General features: G+C 39.8%; 1 protein-coding gene and 1 long non-coding RNA gene across 5 annotated transcripts in view; one reads left to right on the plus strand and one right to left on the minus strand.

Annotated features, from left to right (window-relative positions):
* Positions 1-6,683, minus strand: part of GMPS (guanine monophosphate synthase) — a 61,280-nt gene extending 54,597 nt beyond the window's left edge. Inside the window, exon 1 of one of the 2 annotated variants that reach the window (XM_026497342.3) lies at positions 6,316-6,683. In XM_026497342.3, coding sequence (XP_026353127.1) covers positions 6,316-6,342 — 27 coding nt within the window. In that variant the 5' untranslated portion in view covers positions 6,343-6,683. Of the gene's footprint in view, positions 1-5,528; positions 5,597-6,315 lie in introns of those variants that run through there. The other variant, XM_057316032.1, reaches the window with a different exon arrangement.
* A 320-nt stretch (positions 6,684-7,003) lies between these two features.
* LOC125282038 (uncharacterized) lies at positions 7,004-22,538 on the plus strand. Of its 3 annotated transcripts, XR_007189148.2 has the most exons (4): positions 7,009-7,260; positions 10,998-11,090; positions 12,112-12,282; positions 21,554-22,538. It is a non-coding gene; the product is annotated as an uncharacterized LOC125282038 (long non-coding RNA). The 3 variants fall into 3 exon arrangements; XR_007189149.2 differs by lacking the exon at positions 21,554-22,538 and having other exon boundaries at positions 7,004-7,442; positions 12,112-15,177; XR_007189147.2 differs by lacking the exon at positions 21,554-22,538 and having other exon boundaries at positions 7,017-7,260; positions 12,112-15,177.
* Positions 22,539-23,103: the final 565 nt, after the last annotated feature.

Consider the following 23,103-nt stretch of genomic DNA (forward strand, 5'->3'; position numbering starts at 1 on the left):
GCGCCTGGGTGGCACAGCGGTTAAGCTTCTGCCTTCGGCTCAGGGCGTGATCCCGGCATTCTGGGATCAAGCCCCACATCAGGCTCCTCGGCTATGAGCCTGCTTCTTCCTCTCCCACTCCCCCTGCTTGTGTTCCCTTTCTCATTGGCTGTCTCTCTGTGTCAAATAAATAAATAAAATCTTAAAAAAAAAAAAAAAAAGAAATGTAAAATACCACAGCCACTTTGGAAAACAGTCTGACAATTCACCAAAAGGTTAAATACAGAATTACTACATGACCCAGCAATTCCACCCCACGTATATACCCACAAGAAATGAAAATTTATGTCTACACAAAACTTGTACAAGAATATTCATAGCAGCATTATCCATAATATTCAAAGAGTAAAAAAAACCCAATGTCTATCAACTGATGAAGAGATAAGTAAAAGGTGGTCTATCCATACAACAGAATATTATTTGGTAATAAAGAATAAGGTACTTAACATATGCCACAAGACAGATGAACTTTGAAAGCACTACACTAAATAAAAGAAGCCAGTCACAAAAGACTACATATTGTAAGATTCTAGTCATATAAAATGTTCAGAATAGGCAAATCCGTAGAGACAAAACAGATTAGTAGTTGTCTAGGCTGGGAGAGAAAGGCAGACCAGGAGAAAGGAGGACTGGTTGCTAGAAGGTATAGGATTTCCTTTGGGGGTGATGAGAATGTTCTAAAATTGACTGTGGTGATGGCTGTACAAATCTGTGAGTAGACTAAAAACCACTGAACTGTGCCCTTTATATGGCACCATTTTATGATATATGAATATCTCAATAAACCAGTTACAAAAATATTTTTTTAAGAAAAGTAAAGAGTAGAATCTAGGTGGTACACCTAAATGCTGACTAAAATTTCTTTTAACTTGCTTGTCAGTTTGAAATTTTTCGTAAAATGTTAAAGGGGGAAAAAATTACAGCATAAAAAGTTTCACTTTACTAATAAATGTATCAAAATGATGATTTAACCATAAATATTTTTATATTCATCTAAATTTTCCCAAATCAGTTAGGGATTGTTCATCCAAAATTTGTTCAAAGCAGCGTTTTAGAATTTGGAGTCTTAGATTTATATTCATAATGAGACTCAGAGGTTAAGAACTACTAAAACTACTTCTCCAAATTACAGACAAGGTGAAGGTGATTTAAATTTACATAGATCTCAGTAAGTTTTAAGAGACAAAAAGGATTCTGTTCTCCTGGTGACAAACAAGAATAACAGAATTTTGCATGTCCAGGCAGCTTTAAAAGTTTGGGAAACCCCCCCTGCAAATGTTACGATAGATTAGAGCAGATTATTTTACCTGTTGGTCAGTTTCAACGCTGCTGGTTCTCAACTTTTAGAAAACAAGTAATTTGACACTCAATTTTTAAGAATTTCATAAACTCTTAGCATACTTACTCAGAAAAAAATTATTCTAATATATACATTAGGATTGAATTTTAGCCAAATTTTAAAAAGATGTCCCTGTTTAGATCAAGATCTAAACCCAAGGCAATGTGCTCTCTATAACTGGAGTGACCATATGGCCCAGTTTGCCAGGACTGTCCTAATTTACACCTGTCATTCCCACACCCACCCATTTATCTCATAGGCTTCATTTTTTAACATTCTTATGAATAACTGCATTAAAGTAACATAGGGTGGGTTTGTTAACACTTTCACTTTATACTTCCACCTTCTGCCAAGGTTTTGTCTAGTCCTGTGGAGTACAGGTGCAATGAACACAGAGTTCTGACTTCTAACTTCAGGTTCAATCTGAAAGCCAACCACTGATAACCCATTTCTTTTTCCAAATCCTTTCCTAATAAGATGAAGTACACTTGGACAGGGGCATGTAAGGGTAACTAACTCTATCCAGTCTTGAGTGCCACAGCCATTGCTCAGCATGCAAGACGCACCAAACCTCTAGGCCACCATCTGGGTCAGTGGAAAACGTGAATAAGGTGTCTATAAAGTATACGCAGGAAAGAGACGCTGTGTGTTCCTGTGCATGATGTCCAGAGAGAGTAATTTGAGCACTCTTGCTACAGGACTTTTGCCATTTATTTACTATATTGTATAAATCCACATTTATTTTGTTTGGTAATATTTTATTTTACAGCAATTACAATTTATTTTTAGCAATTCCTTTTATGTCTATGTGCCCCAGGCTAGCCAAGAATAGAAGGTCACACTACTATAACCAAACACCTTACTCCCTATCACATTACAGTGTACTACATTAGGGAATGTACAGACATAACTATATAAACCATCTCCTTGGTGCTCAAAACAATGAACCCGAAGCCATGGCAAGGGTCCACCAATAGAAAACCAACTAATACCACATCACTAGTACAGTAAAGCTATTTTTTTTCGAACCACTATGATTCGTAAGCAATTACAGAAACATCTCTATTCCACAATAAGCATGAAAAAAATACTCTATACAACCCAGAATTATACATGCTATACAAAGATTCAAATTTCTACAGAACGATTACTCTTCTGTTGATTCACAAAGTGCTTCAGAATTATGTTTTATCCCTGAGGACTTCATTTTGAGTATCTAAACAGAGTCTAGGTTAGAAGGAAACATGAAGGCATTGTGCACCATAAGAGAGGTAAATTTTATTCTTCTGGATAGCAAATAAGTATTCATTACTTTAAACAGCATCCTTTGAAATAGGAATCATTAAATAGCCTTTTAAAAGTATCAAATATATTTGAACAAGTATAGGACAAGTGTACATTTTTAAAAAAATACTTAAGAGACAATTATCTTCCTTAAGTAACAAGTTGGCCCAGCTAAAGACAAGGTCATATGAGGTTCCTGGAGGAATTTCAAAACCTTCCAAGTCTTAGAACAGGAAACAATAAAAACTATTCCTTTTGTCTGTAACAGCTCTTACATTCTAGATGAAGATTTTTTTTAAGGGAGGGGGTAGAGGGAGGGAGAGAGAGAAGTAGGGGGGACGGGGAAAGGGAGAGAATCTTAAGCAGGCTCCACCCCCAGCGCAGAGTCCGATGAGGGGCTCAATCTCACAACCCTGAGATCATGACCTGAGACGAAATCAAAAGTCAGGTGCTTAACTAACTGAGCCCCTAGATGAATATCTTAATACGTGAACAAAATCTGAAGCAGAAAAAAAAAAAAAATCATCTTTGACCTTTAAAAAAATGTTCTATTATAGAGTTATCATAAAAGGATAGCTGTTTAATACTCAATGCATCCCAGGTAAAAAAAAAATCTTGTTATCTTTCTACTCAATTCAAAAACTTAAAGGGGCGCCTGGGTGGCTCAGTCTGTTATGCGTCTGCCTTCGTCTTAAGTCATGATCCCAGAGTCCTGGGATCCAGCCCTGCCCCTCACCCCACTTGTGCTCTCTCTCACTCTCTCTCTCTCTCAAATAAATTCTTTAAAAAAAAAATGAAATTTGGCTTGTCTCATTAAAAAAAAATTTTAATGCCAAATTTAAAAGTTTAACAGTAGATGTCATTAAAGGTTCTATACCACATGCAATCAATTTTAAAACACTTTTAATCCAAGTATGATTTACCCTAGTCAACATCTCAGTAAAGGTGATGGAGCAGGTCCTACTTCTACTCCAACCAAGAGTCTGAGGCTTAGATAAGGACAAAAAGTGGGAAACTTGACAAGTAACCCAAAGAACAATATTCTGATAATCCTGCCTTAATAAAACAGAAAATAGTTACTATGTCTGATACTTGACCTATATAATATTCATACATAACACTGAGTAGCTGTAAAAAAGTTTTCAAACAAACCATTATATAAGATCTTAACTTCTTAATAACATATCAGTTCCTTAACTAAGAAAACAATAACCTCTGCTTCGGAAAGTTAATAGCACAAATGCTTTTACGGATTTTAGTTCTCTCCCTAATTTCTATCATGTAAAAATGTCATTTTAGAAAATCCTGTGATACAAATTGAAATGTACCGGAATAGGAATAAAAATCAGCTCTTTACTCCCACTTTAATTTATGAACCAGGATTTACACACAACTGTCAGAGTCACAATCGATGTACAAAGTAAGCTTGGGTACAGTACTTGTATTTCATTCCAGAGGGAAGGGTGGTTCAGTGGTAAAACTATGGAAAAAAACACCTACTCAGATTTTCAGGTGGACCTCTTAAAAATCTCTTATTTCACCTAATTTATTATGCTTATTATCCCATGTTTACACATGTCTTTACTTGAAATGTTTCTTATGATCAATAACATATCACGGTTTAATTGTAGGGAGTTTTTTCCTCCTTAAAAGTACATGAAATAATAATAGATTTGATGAAATATGTTATTTCCCTGATGGCTCCTCCTGAAAATGTTCCAACTGAGTTCACATCTAATTGTTACTCAAAAAACAAAACAAAACAAAAAAACAAAAAACACACACACACACACAAAAAACACTCATGCTTTAGTATACTGTAAACATAAAGGACCTTGAAATAAAATCAATCAGCAATTCACTTGAGGCTCAAATATATCAAATTGATCAAGACTCTCCTTAAGATGCAAATTAAACAAAACAAAAATATCAACTAGAAAAAAAAGTTTGTTCTATATTCCTGAGACAGATAAATTTGGAAACTGAGTCTTGAACTTTCTGCTGCCAGTTAATTTTGTGAAAATACTCTTCTCAAATCACCACATAACTTTCAAAGTCTGTAAATTAGGTTTGAGTCCTCCTATTAGTATAGTCCTTTCCTCTACCAATACGAAGATAAATTTTAAGTCTCAAAACAGAAAAATGCTTTGCAAGTGAGCTGATGTACCGGAAAGAGCTGTACAATGAGGTTTACATTAGCTTCTGAGCTCAAAAAACTACAAGCTCGACTGTCTTCATTCCCCTTTATAATCCCGAGAAAAGTTTCACGCAGTCTATGCCATTAGTTTTCTCGGTTTAAAAGAGCATTTCGCTATCTTATCTTTTCTCATTTGTTCAAAAAATAGTTTAATGTTTAGGAGGTACTAAGCAATCATTAGTAGGAAAGGACCTACTAATATGCGACACTTAGACACCACCTTGGAAAGAGAATACCATCTGAATAAGGCACTACTGACAGAACACCAATTCCCACCTGACTTTTAAAAATCCCACACACGAGTAAAATTTAATAATTTCTTAAAGCCAGGCTCTAAACAGCGTACAAGAGATACATCATACTCAAGTTAATCGCCAATTCAAAACTATGCACTTTATTGCTGACAAAAAAAGACTTTCTGAGGGTCTGAAAACTCCAAGCCAACGAAAATTTTAATACAGAAGTGAAAGCGAAGGTGCCCAATTCAGAAGCGAGACTAAAGAGGAGGGTCTAAAGAAAAAAGTGAGTTGGAGGCGACGAGAAGCGCGGCGGCGACCCAAACGTGCTCTCCCCACATCAAGTTAGCAACTTTTCCAACACCCCGGGACTCCCCACTTCCCAGCCCTCGGACGCGCTGGCAGCGGCTCCCGTCCCGGAGAGGGCACCCACCGCGAGGAACGGATCCACCGCAAACAAACGTGCAGAAGCAGCAGCCAGCAACTAGGGGCGGGGTTAGACCCACGCTCCTGCCCTCGGAGAAGGATGGGGGGAGGGCAGCGGAGCGAGCAGCCCTCGGGCCACCGACCCTGACCGGGGACTGACCGGGGGGGGGGGGGTGGAGGGAGGACTGCAATCACGCGGCCTCGCCGAGGGCCGGCCTCGCCGCCGCGGACCCCAAGGCCGGCGTCAGGGAATGGGGAGGGCCTCACCGAAGGCAGGCGGGAAATGGGGAGGCGGGAAGACGGCAGGCCAGCACAGCTTGAACGCACGCGAGGCCCCGATCCTGCCTCCCCTTCCGCCGGCCCCAGGAGGTCCACAAAAGCCCCCAGCCTCCCGAAGGGACCGGGGTGAGAGCTGAGGAAGCAAGCACACACACCCGCTTGCCTCCCTACCTCCACCCTCCGGCCGCGCTCCTCGGGCTCCGAGCCCCACAGCGGAGCGGGGGAGGCGAGGGCCAGCGGCGCGACTGCGGGGAGCTGACGCCCTCCCCGACGCCCGGAGGCCGGCGGGCGCAGGAACCCCGACACGCAGACAAAAATCAACAAAGCACCTGCCGCTCCCGAGGAGAAAACATGCCACAGGCCCCGACCGGGGACTCTCCGACGCGCAGCTGCCCGGGCCGCAGGGCTGCGCAGACGGGCTGGGGGGAGGGGGGGTCGAGCGGTGGTTCCTCGGCCCCGGAGCCTCGCCTGCGCCCGGAGGCGGCAAAGCAGGGAGCCCCACGCCAAAAACTGACCTTGGAGTCTCCGTTGCACAGAGCCATCGGGGCCGGGGCTGCGGCAGCGGTGGCCACAGTATGAGACGGGGCGGGAGAGGGCCGGCGGGGTCGGGTCCGCGGGCCGGGGCTTGAGGAGGAGGCCTGGTCTAGAAGCGGGCGGGCGCGGAAAGGAGGTAGCCGACTGCTAGGCGCCGAATCTAGCAGCAGCCGCGGAGCGCGGGCCCCAGCGCCGCGGGAGAGGAGACCAGCAGCGCGCACGCTGCCCCCGCCTCCTGCTTCCGCCCCGGCCGGCCACTGGGAGGAGCCAGAGCCCGTTCGGCTAGGCAGCCAAACAGCGGACACCCGGCAGCTGTGGCCGCCGCCAAATCAGCCTGCTTCGGGAGGAGGGGCTTTCGGGGCCCGGCCCCGCCCCCCAGGTCCGTTCCCGCCTCCGAGGTCCGCCTCCGGGAAAAGAAACCCGCAGGTTCTGCGGCCAGCCCGCCCACGGGAAGAAGGGCCTGCGGCACCCGGCCCCGCCTCCGCCGCCAAAGTCCGCCCCCCAGTAGGAACCTGACCCGCCTCCGCTTCCTCTGGTCCGCCCTTGGGGGGAGGAGCCCGCAACTAACAGCCCTGCTCCTGTCCCGCCCCCGCACCGGGCAACAGGCCCTGGGGGGGGGGGGGAGGAGGAGGAGGAGGAGGAGGAGGAGGAGGAGGAGGAGGAGGAGCCCGGGACGGTCGGCCCCTCCTCCGCGGCGAAGGCCCTCCTCTGAGAAAAACCCGAGCCTGAGACGGTTTGTAGTAGGCTTGCCGGCAGACAGGCTTTGACCACTGTGAGAGGCTGGAGGAGCGGAGTAGGAAGCCTCCAGATAGCTGGGCCCCTGGGGGAACTCTTAGCCATTGTCGCGGCCTCATCTCCGGTTGTGGGACATGGGGTCAGCCAAGGCTACTGTGAAGAGTTTCTTCGTGACATCTCAAGGAATGTCGGTGAGATTTGAGCACAGAAATCCTCAAAAGTTCTACAGTGGGAGCGGTAATCCGGTGGGATGCTGGGCCAGGGGACTGGCCATGAAGCTCTGTTTGCACAGCACCCGATGTTTTTATTTAGATTGTTTATGGGGAAGGGGCTGCGGTCCTTCCAGCTACTCCTTGGCAACCGGCAGGATGAGGTATTACTTTAAATTTGGTCACCTGGTAACCTAAATCGGGGTTGGAGAATAAATAACACTTGCAACAGCTTCCAGATTCACAAAGTCTTTTAACAAATATTCAATTACTATGTTGCTGCCATTTGCTGAGCCCATGCTATGTGTCAGGCTCCAGGTGTCAAGGAGCCAGGGTAAGACAACCCTGAATTACAAAAACTCATTTTATTCTAAGCTATTTCACGAAAGTAGTGAGGTAGGATTCATGTTCTTATCCAACTTCTTACTAATGAAGAAATTGAGGCTCAGTGAGATAATGTGCCTCTCTGCCTCTCGGAATAGGAGGTAGGGGGTACCTGATCTGGGAAAGGACAGACAGTTTATCACTATCAGGAACAAGAGGCCCCAAATCCTAGCGGACCCCCGAGTCAATGAAAGTATTTCACTTACTCTTTTCTGAGCTGAAAAATGAATACTCGAACTTTCTAAAGCCATGGATACTGTGCTTTCTTGGTAGGTCTGTATGAGCAACCAAGAGAACAATGTAATAACCAATAGGAGAGCCTCAGCTTGCATCAATATCCACCCAGAATGGAATGGAATGGAATGTGATGTACCAGCGTTAAGGATTGGCTAAAGCCCATCTATACTAGATAATACCTATTTTAAATATATTCTAGTGGTCACCTGCGTTTATGGCTAAGGTACCAGGATCCTTATATCTAAAGTTCTTCTGCAACTTTTGACTCTATTGACCCGTCCCTCGTTCTTGAAACTGGATTTCTCTTACAGTACATCATATAGGTGTCTTTTCACCTGTAAGATTGTTCTTGTTCTTTTTTTTTTTTTTTTAATGATAGTTGACACTGTTTCGGTCACCTTTATTGCCCCTCTTTCTGAATATACCCTACAGGAGGAAGCTTAAGTGTTGCTTTTCTTCAATATTTCCGTTCCCTACCCTCTTCTCATCAGTGTTTCTTTGGGGTACTTTTTTAAAAATCAAAACTAATTTTAAAATACCCGTTAATAGGTTCTATGACAGCTCTCTCCTCTGAGCTCCAGAACCATATCATTCTGCAAATCCCCAGTTAGATGTCCAATGGCATGTTGGGCCCCAAACTCAACAAGTCCAAAACAAAACTTCCCAAATTTCTGTGCCCAATAACACTGAAAGAGGGAAAACATTCAGTCTTTCATCCATAAGCTATAGGTTTTTCATAGATTCCCTTTATCAAGTTGAGGAAGTTCTCCTCTATTCTTGTTTTGCTGAGAGTTTTGATCAGGAATGGATGTTGTCAAATGCTTTTTCTGTGTCTGTTGAGATTGTTATATGGCTTTTCTTTTTTCAGTTTGTTAATGCAGTAAATTGCATTGACTGGTTGATTTTTAAACATCAAACCAGCCCTACATTCTTGGAATAAGCTTCAAGTAATCATGATATATTTTCCTCTTCTTTTTTTAAGATGTATTTATTTTAGAGAGAGGGTGAGAGGACCTGCACATAAGCATGCTCAGGTGCACAAGCGAGCGGGGAGAGGGGCAGAGGGAGAAAATCCTCAAGCAGACTCCCTGCTGAGTGTGGAGGCTGACAGTGTCCAATGTCACAGCCCAGACATCATGACCTGAGCCAAAACCAAAAGTCAGATGCTCAACCAACCGAAGCACCCAGGCACCCCCACATATTGTCCTTTTTATATATTGCTTTTGATTTGCTAAAATTTGCTTTCAAATTTTTGCATCTATGTTAATGAGGAATATTAGCTCTCCATTTTCTTCTAAGATATTTAACTGGATTTGGTATCAGGATAACGCTGGCCTCAGAGAATAAAGTTGAAAGTTTGTGTAGAATTATTATTTCCAGAAGAGTTGGTATAGAATTGGTGTTATTTCTTTCTTAAATGTCAGGTAGAATTCACCAATGAGGCCATCTGAGCTAAAGTTTTCTTTGTAGTAAGGTTTTTAACTACAAAGTAAATTTTAAAAAAGATATAGGGCTCTTCAGGTTATCTATTTTTTCTTGACTGAGCTTTGGCAATTTGTGTCTTTCAAAAAATATGTCAGTTTTGTCTAAGTTGTCAAATTCATAGACAAAGTGTTATTCGTAATATTCTCTTATTATCCTTTTAATAGCTAGACTCTGTAGTGATATCAAATTTCTCATTCCTGATATTGGTAATTTTGTTTTCTGTTTTTCCTCAACAGTCTGGCTAGAAAGAAGTTTACCAATTTTATTGATCCTCTCAAAGAACAACTCTTAGTTTTATTTGTTTTTCTGCTTTCTATTTCATTGATTTCTGCTTTAATCTTTATTATTTCCTTTCTTCTTACTTTGTATTTAGTTTGCTCTTTTTCTAGTTTTTTAAGTTGGAATCTGAGATCATCAATTTGAGATCTTTCTTCTTTCCTAATATAGGTATTTAGCTCTATAAATTTCCCCCTAAGAACTACTTTACTGATATCCCACAAATTCTGATATATCATATTTTCATTTCCATTTGGTTCTAACCAGTGTCTAATTTCTTTTGATTTCTTCTTTGACCCAGGGATTATCTAAAAGCATGTTATTCCATTTCCAAATATTTGAGGATTTTTCAGAGCTCTTTTTGTTGTTAGTTTCTAAGTTAATTCCATTGTGATCAGAGAATATATTTTATATGATTTGAATCCTTTTAAGTGTATTGAGGTTTGTTTGGCTTAGAATATAGTCTATCTTGGTGAATGTCCTGTGTGTACTTGAAAAGAATGTGTATTCTGCTGTTGTGTGGAGTGTTCTATAAATGGCAAATAGGTCAAGTTGGTTGATAACATTGTTCAAGACTATTACATTCTTGATGATTTTATGTTCATTTATCCTATCAGTTATTGAGAGAGGGGTTCTAAAATCTTTATAATTGTGATTGTATCAACTTCTTATAGTTCTATCAGTTTTTGCTTCGTGTATCTTGAAACTCTGTTACTAGGGTCATAAATGTTTAGAATTGTTATTGATCACTTTATCATTATGAAATGACATTCTGTATCCCTGGTAATATTCTTTATTCTGACATTTGTCCAGCATTAAAATAGCATGCCTGGGGTGCCTGGCTGGCTCAGTTGGTAGAGCATGTGACTCTTGATCTCAGGGTGAGGAGTTCAAGTGTCACATTGGGCCTAGAACTTACTTTAAAAAAGAAATAAATTAAAAGAAAATAAAATAGCATGCCTGCTTTCTTGACTGGTTGTTTGTATATCTTTTGCAACTCTTTAACTTGTTCTGTATTTATGTTATGTTTTAAAGTGGGTTTTTTTTTTATGGGCAGCAAATAATTGGTTCTTGCTTTTTTGTCTGATCTGCCAATTTCTTTTAATTGGAGTATTTAGCCCATTTACATTTAATGTGATTATTAATGAAGTTAAGTTTATGTCTATAATTTAGAGATTCTCAAGGCAGTAAACTGGGGCAATCGAAGGACTCCTCTCTTTTGTTTCCTGTCTCTCAGGGATCACTGTCCTTTAATGCTTGATATTCAGTATTTTAAAACCATTGTTTCATATATTTTGTTTGACTTTTTGTTGTTGTTATTGTTGTTGTTGTTTCAGTAAGAGAGTAAATCCAGTTCCTGTTACTCCATCTTTGGCAAAAGGGGAAGTCTGGAAATCTCTTTTAATGTGTAGTTGAAACATCTTAAACCTGTAAGTCCTTTACCTGTCTCATACATAGTTTTTTTAAGGTTGAAAATTGCCCTGAATTCAGAACAACTTAGGCAACATAGACCAGTGATGTTGATACTTATAAGTGTCATTTTGTGGTTTCTGAGACCAACACATTTTTTAGATAACATTTGATAAAATCCACAGCTAGAAATTTCAGGAGTCTTTTCAGATTTGGTGAGTATCAAATCATAAAATACTTACTTCAGGTATAATCCAAGGTCATTTCACCTTTCAAACTATAAAATATTTTAAACCTCCCATTAAAAAAATTAACTTTTAAGTTTATAAAAAATATTAGATGCCAACTTAAAATGTGGAAGAAGTACATAATATTTCAAAATCCTTTTAGGATAGTATGTAAATTGTTTTGTTTTTTAATTAAAGACAACTGTTCTGAAATGATTTTGGGGGGCACCTGAGTGGCTCAGTCAGTTAAGCGTCTGAGTCTTGGTTTTGGCTCAGGTCATGATCTCAGGGTGGTGGGATCTAGCACTGCATTGGGCTCTGTGCTGTGTGGAGTCTGCTTAAGATTCTCTCTCTCCCTCTCTGTCTATGCCCCGTGCTCATGCTCTCTCTCTCTCTCTCTCAAGTATATAAATAAAATCTTTTTTTAAAAAAATGATTTTTGATCATATATCCCTTGCTTGGAATCTTCTTAATAGTTCTCCATTGCTCTCAGAATAAGCTTAAAACTTCTAGCATTGCTTATTTGGTCCTCGTCTTGAGATTTGGCTATCCCCTGTTTACTTTGTTTCCTGCTCTCTTACTGCTGCCCCTTCTCTCTACTTTAGCCATACTGCTTTAGTTCCTTTAACATGACATATTCTCTCTTGACTCAGGCCTTTTGCACATAAATATGTTCTGTCTAGAATACTTCTGTTCCCCTCCCCCAAACTCTGAAGACTTAGGTTAGATGTCCTTTCCATTTTTGTGCTCCCACATCTCTTTCCCTTGCATTATACTCACCACCCTCTACTGTATTTACTTGTCCTATCCACAGAAAAGCCGTAAAAGTGGTATGATTCCAGTAGCAGCAAGCAAACCAAGCCACCAGATACTGGTTTCTAAATACTATTCTCCAACAAGAGGAACCAGGTCTTCTTGGACAAAAGGCTGCTTTCAGGAGCAAAGCAGGGACTGGATGACCAGGAACATCCTTCTGGGCCAGGAAGTAAGGAAGTGTTCAAAGAATAATGAGGACATGTCAGAGGGACACAGAAGTCAGTTAGAAAGGACTTATTAGCCAAATCTGGGATAATATATCAAAATAAAAGTGATGGTAAACAAGTTACATCCACTGATTAAATTAGGGGCCATCAGTCTATGATGATATAAATAAATGGATGATTAAATAGATGGAAAACTCTTCCTTATAATACAATATCAACTAATAAAAGTCGAAGGAATAATTGAATAATAAAATCATTTTGCAACCCTCATAAAAGTAATAAATTTAGGCAAAAAACATCAATGTATGGAAAAACGGATGAAAGATGGATCAAGAACAGATTTTATGTACATTGTCTCAAAGTATCTGTCTACAAAATAATCATGAAAAAAAGAGTAACTTTATTGTGAAGAAATCTGAAGGCACATCCTTATTCAAGTGATCGAAGTTAACATCAACAGTAGTGGAACAAATCAACATCATACATGATCTGATGGATGCCTTGAGCCAAGCACAGAATTTCTTCACTGGTCTTGCCTAAAATACATAACCTGACTGTGAGAAAACAACAGGCAAACCCAAATGGACAAACATTCCACAGAATAACAGGCCTACAATTGTTCCAGTTATCTATTGGTTTGTAGCAAACACCATAAAACCTAGTGGCAGCAGGGATAGCTCTCCTCAGTTCTAAGCTGTCAGCTGGTATAGCCCAGAGCCTGGCTCCACTAGGCCTCAGCTAGAGTGGCTCAAAGTCTGGGAACTAGAATCATGTGAAGAGATGCACTCACATCTATGACACCTGATCTGGAAGGCTCACCCAGCTGAGGGCTGGAACAGCTGCAGCCCCTCTGACATGTCTACTCTCTATGGTGTCTTCATCACCACAGCTTCAGGGTAACTGGATTTTCTACATGTCAGCTGAGGACTGTCTGGGAGTGTGTATGTGTGTCTGTGTGTGAAAGAGAGCCAGATAGAAGGTTGTATGGCTTTTCTTACCTAGCCTCATAAGTTACACAGGACTACTTCTCCATATTCTGTTCATGGACTGAGGCACAGGGTTTGTCTAGATTAAGAGACAGAATTCTAGAAGAGCATGTGAAACTGGAAATGTGGTATAATGCATAGAAAAATACAATTAGCATAGTAATCTGAGAAAAAGAAGGTCATGGGAGGGCTAAGGAACTGTTCTAGATTGAAGGACAGTAGACAGCTGAGTAAATACATGCTCCTGGATTGAATCCTCTTGCTATAAAGGGCATAATAGGATAATTGGCAAAACTTGAAGGCCCTCAGTAAGTGGAGGGAGCTCTTTGTACTGTTATCGCAACTTTGCTGTAAGTTGGAAACCACTTCAAAATTTTAAAAGATAATATACACCATAAAACCTCATTGTTTAAAAATCTTGCAGTTAGAGGCACCGGGGTGGCTTAGTCAGCCAAGCGTCTGCCTTCAGCTCAGGTCATGATCTTGGGGTCCAAGGATCAAGCCCCATGTCATGCTCCCTGTGCAGTGGGGAGTCGGCTTCTCTCTCTCCAAATAAATAAATTAATAAATCTTTAAAAAAATCTTACAGTTAATACTTTCATAAACGATTAGTTAATTATATGATAAAAACAACCACTCATATATGATACATTCCTATTTTTAAATATCCTGCTTTATTAAAGCAGAAGGCCATTGAATATTATTACCATAAGTATATTCGTATTGATTATCCCTGCTCTGCACTCTGTCCCAATTATGCTCTCAAATTTTAGTCTCCTCTTAGAGTCAAATTGACATCTGCTGGGAAGAACTGATTTAGCCAAATCCTGTCCCATCACCCCATCTAGGAGAAAGAAGGGTACAACTTTTAGGGTCTTGCCTTTGAAAAGTTTCTAAAACTGGTGATGGTAATAGTAATAATAACGGTAGTAATGTGGTTGTTGTAGTTGTGGTAGTAGTGGTGATGGTGGTGGTAATAGTGGTAAACCTGATAGGGCACTTCAAGTGCCGAGGCACTATTGTAAATTATTACATATATGAGCACATTTAATACAATGGTCTTATGATATGGATACTATCATTATCTCCTTGTCATCTTTTCATGATTGAGAAAACTAAGAGAGAAATTAGCATAAGGTGATACAGCCAGTAAACCAGGGAACTGAGATTCAAACCAGGCCAACTGGCTCTAGCCTTTTTATTGTTCATTAAGCATTCAAAATACACTTTGCCAAATCATCTTTAAAGCCACAAGTATCACTGGGTATATATTAAAGCAGAGTAATGGCCTTATTACCACTGTTTCTTCCATCTATTTGCATGTAGTACTATAATTTTGATGGATTTTTTTAACTGGTTATCCTTTACAAAATTAATGAGTATAAATTCACTGGGTGTTTATATAATATATTTAATTGTGGTAGAAACACGTAATAGAAAATTTACCATCTTAGCCATTTTTAAGTGAACAGTTCAGTAATGCTAAGTATATTCACATTATGTACAGCAGATCTCCACATTTCATCTTGCAAAACTGAAACTCTACCCAACGAACAATTCCCCATTCCCCTTCCTCTCAGCCTTGGTGGCCACCATTCTATTTTCTGTTTCTATGAATGTGACAGCTTTAGATACCTCACGTAAGTGAAATCATACAGCATTCATCTTTTTATAACTGGTTTCACGTAGCATAACGTCCTCAAGATTCATCCATGCTATGACATGTGACAGGATTTCCTCCCTTTTTAAGGCTGAATAATATTCTATTGTGTGTATGTGTGTGTATACCACATTTTGTTTATCCATCCATCTGTTCATGGACATTTGGGTGGCTGCCACCTTTTGGCTGTTGTGAATAATATTGCTGTTGGGAGTATTTATGTATTAAAAATAAAAAATACAAGAATGAAACATAGTAACTCATAAAACAGCTTGCAGTGAGGGTGAAGAAAATGAAGTCGTCCTTTTGAAATGCAGTATGCTTTCTGTTTTTGTACAAGTGATGATAACACTTTCCATGGAATTTTTAATTTTTTTAATTTTTGAAAAGATTTTATTTATTTAGTGAGAGAGAAAGAGGATGATCATGGAAGTAGCAGAGGGAGAGGAAGAAGCAGACTCCCTGCTGAGCAGGGAGCCCAATGTGGGGCTGGATCCCAGGACCCTGGGGTCATGATCTGAGCTGAAAGCAGATGCTTAACTGACTGAGCCACCCAGGCACCACTTCATGGAATTTTTAAATTTAGGACTTTAAGCTGTTTTCATATATTAAAATCACCTATCTTCACATAACGTCCCCATATTTAGTATCCTGGCAAGAAGCATCATAATACTTATACAAATACAAGGCTCAATTTGTAACCAATAGTTTGATGTTTTTATTTCCACCTCTTCCTAGGACTCAGCTCTCTATTCAGAGCCTCAGTTTAACCAAGATACCACAAATCTGAGATGACTAGAAAAAAGCAGCATGACCCCACTTTACTTGGGACATGTTACAAGAATAGATGGTTTTCCTGAAAGGAGAAACTTCACAAAGTTTGCCTTTCCATACCTACTCCCATTTTATCTAAGATTTCTTTCCCTATTGGTAGTGTTAGTTGCTCAAAGCAAAATTCTTTCTTTGGGAATAACTTGTTGGAAAAGGTAGGTAACCAGCTAATTACCATTTCAAAAGACTATAAAAATGTGATAGTACATTATAAGGATACCCAAGGGAATTCTGGGGTGGTCCAAACATGGTAACCCAATCTAGTACTCACTGAATGTCCTTCTTTTCTCCACTTCTCAACCTCTCCCTCACACATTTGTTACCTCTTTCTCCAACTTTCTCCATCTCTTCGCCAATTAAACTCATCTTTTGTCTGTCCTATCATTCATTCTCATATTTCTCTCTGCCCTTTAACAGGCTGCTATTATATATATATATACATATATATATATACACACACACACACACAAATATACACATATATAAAAAGAATGGTTGTGGGTGGTTGTATTTCTATGAACTTTCATAGAATTACATAATATGTATGAAAGCACTTTTTAAATGATGAAGCACCATAAAAAATATTAGTTATTTTCAGAATATGGTCCCGTGATTAGCACATTGTGAGTACCCAACATATGATTGTGTCATGATTCACTAAAGCATTATGTACTCTGTCCTTATTTTGAAAACCATATTCATTCAAACATGACAAGATATGGGAAAATTTTTACAGAAAAATGACAGATATGTGAATCTCTAAAACAATATTAAAATGAAAACAAACAACATTAAGACCCCAATCATGAAAGAGGGAGATAAAATTCAAAAATTAACCACTACAAATAGTTAATAAACATAATATGCTACTTAAAATATTTTGGTATCATCTTCCCAATCTTCTAAAAACCCTACAAAATAACAGAAGAAAAAAATTTGGGAGTAAAACATGGCAAGATTGGAAAATCATGTAGGATGTCATAAGCAGAAAAAAAAATGTTGCTGGTTGGAGTGTGAAATGGCACAACCACTTAAGAAAACATGCTTGCAGTTTCTCAGAAAGTTAAATATGCACATATCACACAACTCAGCAATACTATTCTACGTAATTGCCCAAAATAAATGAAAACATGTTTACACAAACACCTGTACACAGTATTTATAATGTCACTTTATTAATAACTGCCCAAACTGGAAATAATCCAAATGTCCTTGGACTAGTGAATGGATCATAAACACATTCTGGTATATCCACACAACAAAATACTACTCAGCCAAAACAAAAAAAGGGGGTGAGGAGAGGGGAGGACTATCAATACAAGTGACAACATAGATGAATCTCAGTGCACTTTGCTAACGGAAAGAGGCCAGACTCAAAGGCTACATATTGTAGGATTCCATTTATAGGACATTTTAGAAAAGCAAAACTATAGGGAGAGAAAACAGATCAGTGGGGGCTGGAGGATGGGTAGAGAGATTATCTTCAAAAGAGTGCAAACTACTTTTTGGAGTGATGAAACTTCCATATTTTGATTGTGGTGGTGGTTGCGTAACTATTTGTCGAAATAGTTTGTATTTATCAAAACTTATAGAACTGTAAAGTAAAATGTTACTGTATATAAATTATACCACAATAAATCTGATTCTCTCCCCATCCCCCCAAAAAGCAATGAAAAAATTCTGAGGGATATATAGAAGATATAATTCAGATGATAGTGAGCTGGAAAACCTGTCAAGAAATCTGCAACCACACACAGGTGTAGGAAGGGGCCACTAGATGGTGGTGTTCATTTTTGTAACAGAGCCCAGGAAAAAACGAAGCTCAGAGATCACAGGCCTGCCAGAGGAGCAGTTTTTTGGCAAATTTCCTGTAATCCATAGCTGTAACTCCTTCTGCCTAGCCTTGAGCTATAGTTTCTGTGTTTTTGCTAAGCCAGTTCTCCCGGCCTTCTACTGATTCTGGGAGGCCATCAATATTTTTCCAGGAAAACTCTGTCTACTCTCTGCTTTTGTTTTTGTTTTCTGAAACTGAATAGAACCAATAACGGTTATTCACCAATTTATTTTTTGTTTTTCTTCATTATGGAGAATTTTGAATATGTACAGAATAAACAAACTGGTAAAATGATCCCCCAGTAAATCCACCAGTTTTGAGTCATTGGTAATCTGCTGTTCTTAATTCAGCAAGCTTCCACCATCCCCAATCCCCATGCAAATAATTTTCTACAATCCTTCTCTTTAATGAGATAAAATTTACATATTTTAAAATAGCCTTATTTTTAAAAGAAGTTTTAGGTTCATAGCAAAATTGAGCAGAAAGTACAGAGATTTCCCATATACTCCTGTCCCCACTCATGCATAGATTTGCCCATTAACGACAGCCCCCACCAGAGTGGTACATTTGTTACAACTGATGAACCCACACTGACACATCATTATCACCCCAAGTCCATAGTTTACATCAGGGCTGACTCTTGGTGGTGTACATTCTACGGGCTGGACAAATACATTATGACATGTAATTACCATTTTAGTATACAGAGCAGTTTCAGTCCCCTAAATGTCCTCTGTGCTCCACCTGTTCATCCCTGCCTTCCCCTGAGCCCTGCCAAAGTACACAAATTTTAACTGTACAATTCCAATTTATCAGGGAGCCTGGCTAGCTCAGTTGGTAGAGCACGTGACTCTTGATTTTGGGGTTGTGAGTTTGAGCCCCATGTTGGGTGTAGAGATGACTTAAAAATTAAAAAAATAATTCCAATTTGTCTTTGAAGGACTTAATTTGGGAGTTCTCAATAATGTAGAACAAAAAGAAAAAAGGAAGTTATGAGAGAAAACTTAAGAGAAATATCCAGTTGTGGCGAAAATTCTGAACTCTAAGAAAATGAAAATTCCATAAGCTTCCAAATGGAAAAACAAGATACCAGCAAAGAAACAAAAACTGGGTTGATATTAACTAACAATAATAATATTTGATAAGAATTTTTCTTTTCTTTTTTTTTTTTTAAAGATTTTATTTATTCATTTGACAGAGAGCCCGAGAGAGCACAAGCAGGGGGAATAGCAGAAGGAGAGAGAGAAGCAGGCTCCCCACCGAGCAGGGAGCCCGATATGAGGCTCAATGTGGGGCTAGATCCCAGGACCCTGGGATCATGACTTGATCCGAAGGCAGATGCTTAACCAGCTGAGTCACCCAGGCGCCCCTGAACATATGCTTTTATCATTAAAAGAATACAAACTGAAACATCATCACATATTTGTACTTGTCATATTGGTGTAGACTGACATATTTGATATATATAAAGGGTTAATGAGGGAAAGCAGATGTGATTAATCACAGTTAAACAGTGTAAATTGGCACAAAAATTTCACCCCGAAATTTTACTTCGAAAATATATGTGCGTATGTATGTTACATATTATATATATGTAAAATTTGGAGAGGGATAGTGAAAACCAATTGTCGAACTTAGAAAGAACCTAAATGGACAGTATCATCAATATGAGACTGGTCAATAAATTTTAGCAAATCCATACAGTGGACTCTGATAGGCCTAGAATGGACTTTGTGTTCACCCTTCTGGTCATTCAAGCATGCACAATGGAGAATGGGAAAGTCGGGGGTGGAGAATGGAGAATGGGAAAGTCGGGGGTGGAGCAACTGAAAGCAAGACGCGATTGTGGCTACCACCAGCCCGGTTTTGTTTGGCGGTTTCACCACTTCACCAGAACACCTCAATCAGGGGGGCACCTGGGTGGCTCAGTCAGTTAAGTGTCTGCCTTCGGCTCAGGTCATGATCCCAGGGTCCTGGGATGGAGCCCCACATTGGGCTCCCTGCTCAGCAGGGATCCTGCTTCTCCCTGTCACACCCCCCCCCCCCCGCTTGTGCTCTCTTGCTCTCTCTCCCTCTCTCCCTCTCAAAATAAATAAATAAAATCTTAAAAAAAAAAAAAAAAAAGAACACCTCAATCAGGGAAGACCAGGAAAAAGAATGATATTACCAGAAGTGAGTAAAGGGCATTGAGTCTGCAAAAGGAACAACTGTTCATAATAGTACTGGCTGAAGATTCCATGCAGAGTAGGTCTTGTTTTCAGTGAGAGTTGCTCCACATTTGCTGAGGTACCCCAAGAGCCTAGTGGGAGAGTATGCTTCAGTTTGTAGGGAAGTGTTTCAGTCTGTCCCACAAGACTACCATGAGGTCTTCTGGGAAAGAAGCAGCGAGTTGGGCATGGCTTAACAGTGAAGACTTATTTCTGCTCCATGTGGCATCAGCACGCAGAACTTAACTTGGGGCTGGAGGATTCACTTCCAGTGTAGCTCACGTACATGGCAACCAAGCTGGTGCTGCTGACTGGCAACTCAGCCAGCAACTGAGAGCCATGGGCCTTACTTACTTCCTTTCCAGCTAGTTCTACCCCTAGTGCATGATACTCAGTTCCAAAAGAGATTGTCTCAAGAGACAGAAAGTGGAAACTGCCAGATTCTTAAGACCTGGACCTGGAAATTAGTCCAGCATGTCCTCAGCTGCATTCTGTTGGTCAGCTGGAGAGCCTAGATTCTAGGGAAGGGACACAGACTCCACCTCTCAAAGGCAGAAATGATAAAGACTTTGGAAGCTATGTTTTAAAACTGCCACATCAGGTTCAAGGAAATCAATTTCAGGTATTTATGGATCCTGTAGAATGCCTTCAGAGTTTAAATGTGGAGAATATATTATGTATGACCAGCTGACTTACTGTGTGTAACATATGGCATCAGCTCTGGATAGACATGTAGTAATATTTACACATCTGCCATGGGGCACCTAACAACTCTTGATCTCAGGGTCCTAAGTTCAAGACCCATGTTGGGTGTAAAGCTTACTTAAAAAAAAATAAAAACAAAACTCTGGCAGATGATAGGAAAGGGATAAAGAATGAAGACAATCATAAATATCATGAGACATTTGGAAACTATTTTGTATTAATTTTTTAGTCATCTTGCATCTAACTTGAGAATAAATATCAAGGATCAGTTTGACCTTGATAAACCTTGATCAGTTAATCAAGTGGCCTTTAAAAAAATTGACTGTTTCATCTTTGTTGATGGGTACAAGATATATTAGCTAGTGTATGGGCTCTCTTGGCTGGCCTGTAAAAAGTCAAGGGCAATTGCATTATTTTGAGTGATTTTAGATAACAAATTTCTATTACTCTGTTGATTTTCTTATTTGTGTCATAGTCAGTATGATCACAAGTTTTAGTTTAGAAACTTCTAGCCAGTGTTGACTCCTGTGTCCTGGACTCCTGATAAGTTAACTGGACTTTTAAAAATGGTGAGTTACTGGGAGGTTTGTTTTGAATATTGGAGAGGCAGGATGACCAAAGTACAGTCACGGTTGGTGTGGTAAATATATGAGATTTATAATATACCAATATCCTTCCATTGGCACCTCCACCTGAGTTTAGCCAGAGCTGCACCATTTCCTTCATGAAAACTTCCCAATTTAAAAACCCTTTAAAATCTGCATATAAAAATAAAAATTACGTGTAATTCTTAAAATAATAGAAAACTTCCCTGAACTTAAGACTTTTATATTCAGATTGAAATGATTCACTGATTCCTAGTATGACAATTTTAAAGGTTATCCACAAGTTCTATATTCCTCCCTTTAAGAAGTAAAACTTTATTCTCCTTCCCTTGAGGGTAGGATGGGCTTAGTGAATTGCTTGTGATTAACAGAATATGATGAAGTATGTGACGCGTGACACGGTGTCTTGAAAGCATTGTCACTTCTTCCTTGTTCTTTCCCATAGATCACTTGCTCTGAGGGAAGCCAGTTGCCATTTCAGAAATACACCTAAGCAGCTCTACAGAGACTCACATAACAAGGAGCATCCACGTGATCAAGCCATGTTGGAAGTGGATCCTCCAGCTCCAACCAAGCATTCAGATGACTAAAGCCCCAGCTCACATCTTCACTGCAACCTCATTGAAAGATACTTAGCCAGAACCATCCAGCTAAGCCATATCTGAATTCCTAACCAATAGCAATTACGAGATAAAATGATCATTGTTTCAAGGTGCTAAATTTTGGAATAATATGCAACCCAGCAATAGATGATAAATATATCCAAGAAGGATTAAGATTTTAAAAAATAAGGGCACATTCAAAAATTAGAAAAACAAAACAAAACAACAACCTTACAAACACTAGACAGAACAAGGTACTTACAAATAAACAAAATCTGATGAAAACTTCCTAATAGTAATAATGGAAGCTATAAGTCAACAACCTTTGGACAAGCAAAGATTCAGTTTGCCAATATATCCTCTTTTCAAAAATAATGGAAGAAATTCTCTAATTATATAAGTGGAATAGATCCCAAAGATCCTAGGTCAAGATAAGAAATATAGAAAAAGCTATTTTACAATATTTAAGTGGATGAAGACAGTATGAATAATTTGTAAGATGAGTTTTGAAATAAAAATAATTTCCACTTACACAGCTTGGTAGTAAACTTTATAATACATAAAACATCATTCAACAAGTATTTACTTATAACTTACCACGCGTATGTACTTTAAAAAACATTTCAAGGGCGCCTGGGTGGCACAGCAGTTAAGCGTCTGCCTTCGGCTCAGGGCATGATCCCGGCGTTATGGGATCGAGCCCCACGTCGGGCTCCTCCACTGGGAGACTGCTTCTTCCTCTCCCACTCCCCCTGCTTGTGTTCCCTCTCTCGCTGGCTGTCTCTATCTCTGTCAAATAAATAAATAAAATCTTAAAAAAAAAAAAAACATTTCAGCAAGTTTGTGGACTTTGAAGCCATTCTTTAAATAATGCAGAGTCAGGGGCACTGGGGTGGCTCAATCGGTTGAGCACCAGATTCTTGATCTCAGCTCAGGTCATGATCTCAGGGTCATGAGATCAAGCCCTGCTGGGCCTGGAGCCAGCTTAAAATTCTCTCTCTCCCTCTGCCGCTTCCTACCACTTGCTCTCTCTCAAAAATAAATAATGAACACAGGTTCAAGACCAGTCTTTAAAGAGTTGCAAAAATTTCCTGAAATATTGCATAGTTTTCAGAAATGTAATATTTGTGTAATTTGGTTTCCTGTCTAAAATCTAGGCTACATTTAACTAATCTGTAACTTTTTTTTTTTTAAGATTTATTTATTTGAGAGACAGTGTGCACACATGAGTAGGGGAAGAGTAGAGGGAGAGGGAGAGAGACAATCTTCAGCAGACTCCCCACTAAGTGTGGAGCCCCACAGGGCGCTTGATCTCACTAGCCTGAGATCATGACCGCAGGGGAAATCAAGAGTTGGATGCTTAACCACTGACCTACCCAGGTGCCTCATAAAT

The sequence above is a fragment of the Ursus arctos genome, unplaced genomic scaffold, assembly GCF_023065955.2.
Source record: "Ursus arctos isolate Adak ecotype North America unplaced genomic scaffold, UrsArc2.0 scaffold_20, whole genome shotgun sequence".
Classification (NCBI taxonomy): domain Eukaryota; kingdom Metazoa; phylum Chordata; class Mammalia; order Carnivora; family Ursidae; genus Ursus; species Ursus arctos.